This window comes from Nannizzia gypsea, genomic scaffold (genome assembly GCF_000150975.2).
Source record: "Nannizzia gypsea CBS 118893 supercont1.1 genomic scaffold, whole genome shotgun sequence".
Classification (NCBI taxonomy): domain Eukaryota; kingdom Fungi; phylum Ascomycota; class Eurotiomycetes; order Onygenales; family Arthrodermataceae; genus Nannizzia; species Nannizzia gypsea.
The window spans coordinates 4,581,682-4,583,517 of record NW_003345201.1 but is presented as its reverse complement, the minus strand read 5'-3'; the positions used below and the strand labels follow the sequence as shown (position 1 = coordinate 4,583,517).

The 1,836-nt window shown below is 52.9% G+C and overlaps 1 protein-coding gene across 1 annotated transcript; it reads right to left on the bottom strand.

The window, feature by feature from the left end:
- Nucleotides 1–54: 54 nt before the first annotated feature.
- Nucleotides 55–1,777, bottom strand: MGYG_08943 (hypothetical protein; the record flags this gene model as incomplete). Its single annotated transcript, XM_003177564.1, has 1 exon — nucleotides 55–1,777. A coding segment is annotated over one exon (1,723 nt), but the record flags the coding sequence as incomplete, so codon positions are not given.
- Nucleotides 1,778–1,836: the final 59 nt, after the last annotated feature.

Here is a 1,836-nt window from a genome sequence, read left to right as displayed (position 1 = left end):
AAAGTATCCACCTGCTTTGTCGGGGACCCCTGTAATCCGGACGGCGGGACGGACCGTCCGCAGGATTGGTCTTCCCTGTCCTATAGACTATTTCAAAGTCATAGGCTGCTAGCTGTTCCAGCCAATTGACCTGGCGTCTGTGGGATACCTTTTTGGATTGCTTCATGAACCCCTGTAGGTTATGATGGTCTGTAAGGACCTGCACCGTGTGCTGCGCTCCTTCAAGGTAGTGCCTCCACTGCTCAAACGACTTTACGATTGCTAGCATCTCCTGGTCAGGCGTGCCATAGCCTTTCTGGGTGTCATCCAGCTTTTTTGACCAGAAGGCCACTGGGTGCCACTCAGGCTTCCTTCCCTCCTCCTCGTAGGGTTGGGAGAGCACTGCTCCGCATGCGAACGTCGAAGCATCCGTTTCCACCCTTATAGGCTTCGAGGGGTCGAAGTGCTGGAGCAAGGGTCCTGTGAGGAACTTGTCTTTTAGTTCCCTAAAAGCCTTGCTAGCCTCTGGGGTCCAGGTGAACTTGCCCTTCTTTTTCCCTCCCTGTGAACCCTTGAGTAGCTCAGTAATGGGTGTCACGATATGGGAGTACCGGCGTATAAAACGTCGGTAGAAGTTGGCAAACCCCAGGAACACCTGGATGTCATGGAAGCTACAGGGTTCCGGCCACTCCTGTACCGTAGTAACCCTGGTAGGATCCATGCTTACCCCTCCGCGGCTCACTCTGTACCCTAGGAAATCTACTGATACCTGGAAGAAAGCACACTTGGAGAGCTTTGCATACAATCTATACTTCCTCAATCTATCTAGTACTAGCTTAATGTGTCTTATATATTTCTCCCTACTTGCACTGAAGATAAGGATGTCATCAAGGTAGACAATACACGCGATGTCCACTAACCCTGTAAGGACTCGATTGATGTACCCCTGGAACGTTGCAGGTGCGTTAGCTAGACCAAATGGCATTACGAGGTATTCATAGTGTCCGTACCTTGTCCTAAAGGCCGTCTTCCACTCATCGCCTTCCTTGATACGTACCCTATGGTACGCTTCCCTGAGGTCGAGCTTGGTAAAGAACATAGCACCTGCTAGTCTATCCAGCATCTCATCGACCCGGGGTAAGGTAAGACGGTTCTTTATAGTCATCTTGTTGAGCCCACGGTAGTCAACACACGTGCGTAGACTACCGTCCGCTTTAGGTGCAAAGAGCAAGGGTGCTCCAGCAGGGCTCTTGGACTCCCTGATCCAGCCCCTCTTCAGCATGGTGTCGAGGTACTCCCTCAGTACCTGCAACTCCTTAGCTGAGAGGTTGTACAAGGGTAAGTGGGGAGGGACCTTCCCTTCCACTAGCTCGATCTCGTGGGATACCAGCCCGGGGTCAGCAAGCGTATAGGCCGCTTCCTCCGAGAAGACATCCGCAAAAGATTCGAACTCCCTTGGTATTTGGTTTTTTCCGACTGCCTTCTCCTCTAGCGTTAGCAAGAGGAGTTGGACCGTCGCAGGTGCTCCGCACTCGTCGGGTTCTGGGGTTGCCACCCATTCCACGGCGTGTGGGTAGTGCCACCAGTGTTCCCTCCAGTTGATCCTCGGGTTCACCTCCTCTAGCCATGGCTTTCCCAGGATCACTTCGATGTCGACCATGGGAATAATCACGAAGGTCACCTTCTGCGTACGGGTAACCCCACGGTAGTCTCTCAAGGCTACGCTCGCTAGGGTCGTACCCTGGGATCCAATCTGTTTTTCCGTTCGGCGAGGTCTATTTTCCCGCCTAGGGTCCATTTCAGTCTCTTCGATGAACAGCGGGCCAAGGATCGGGTAATGAAGTATAGTCCGCCGCG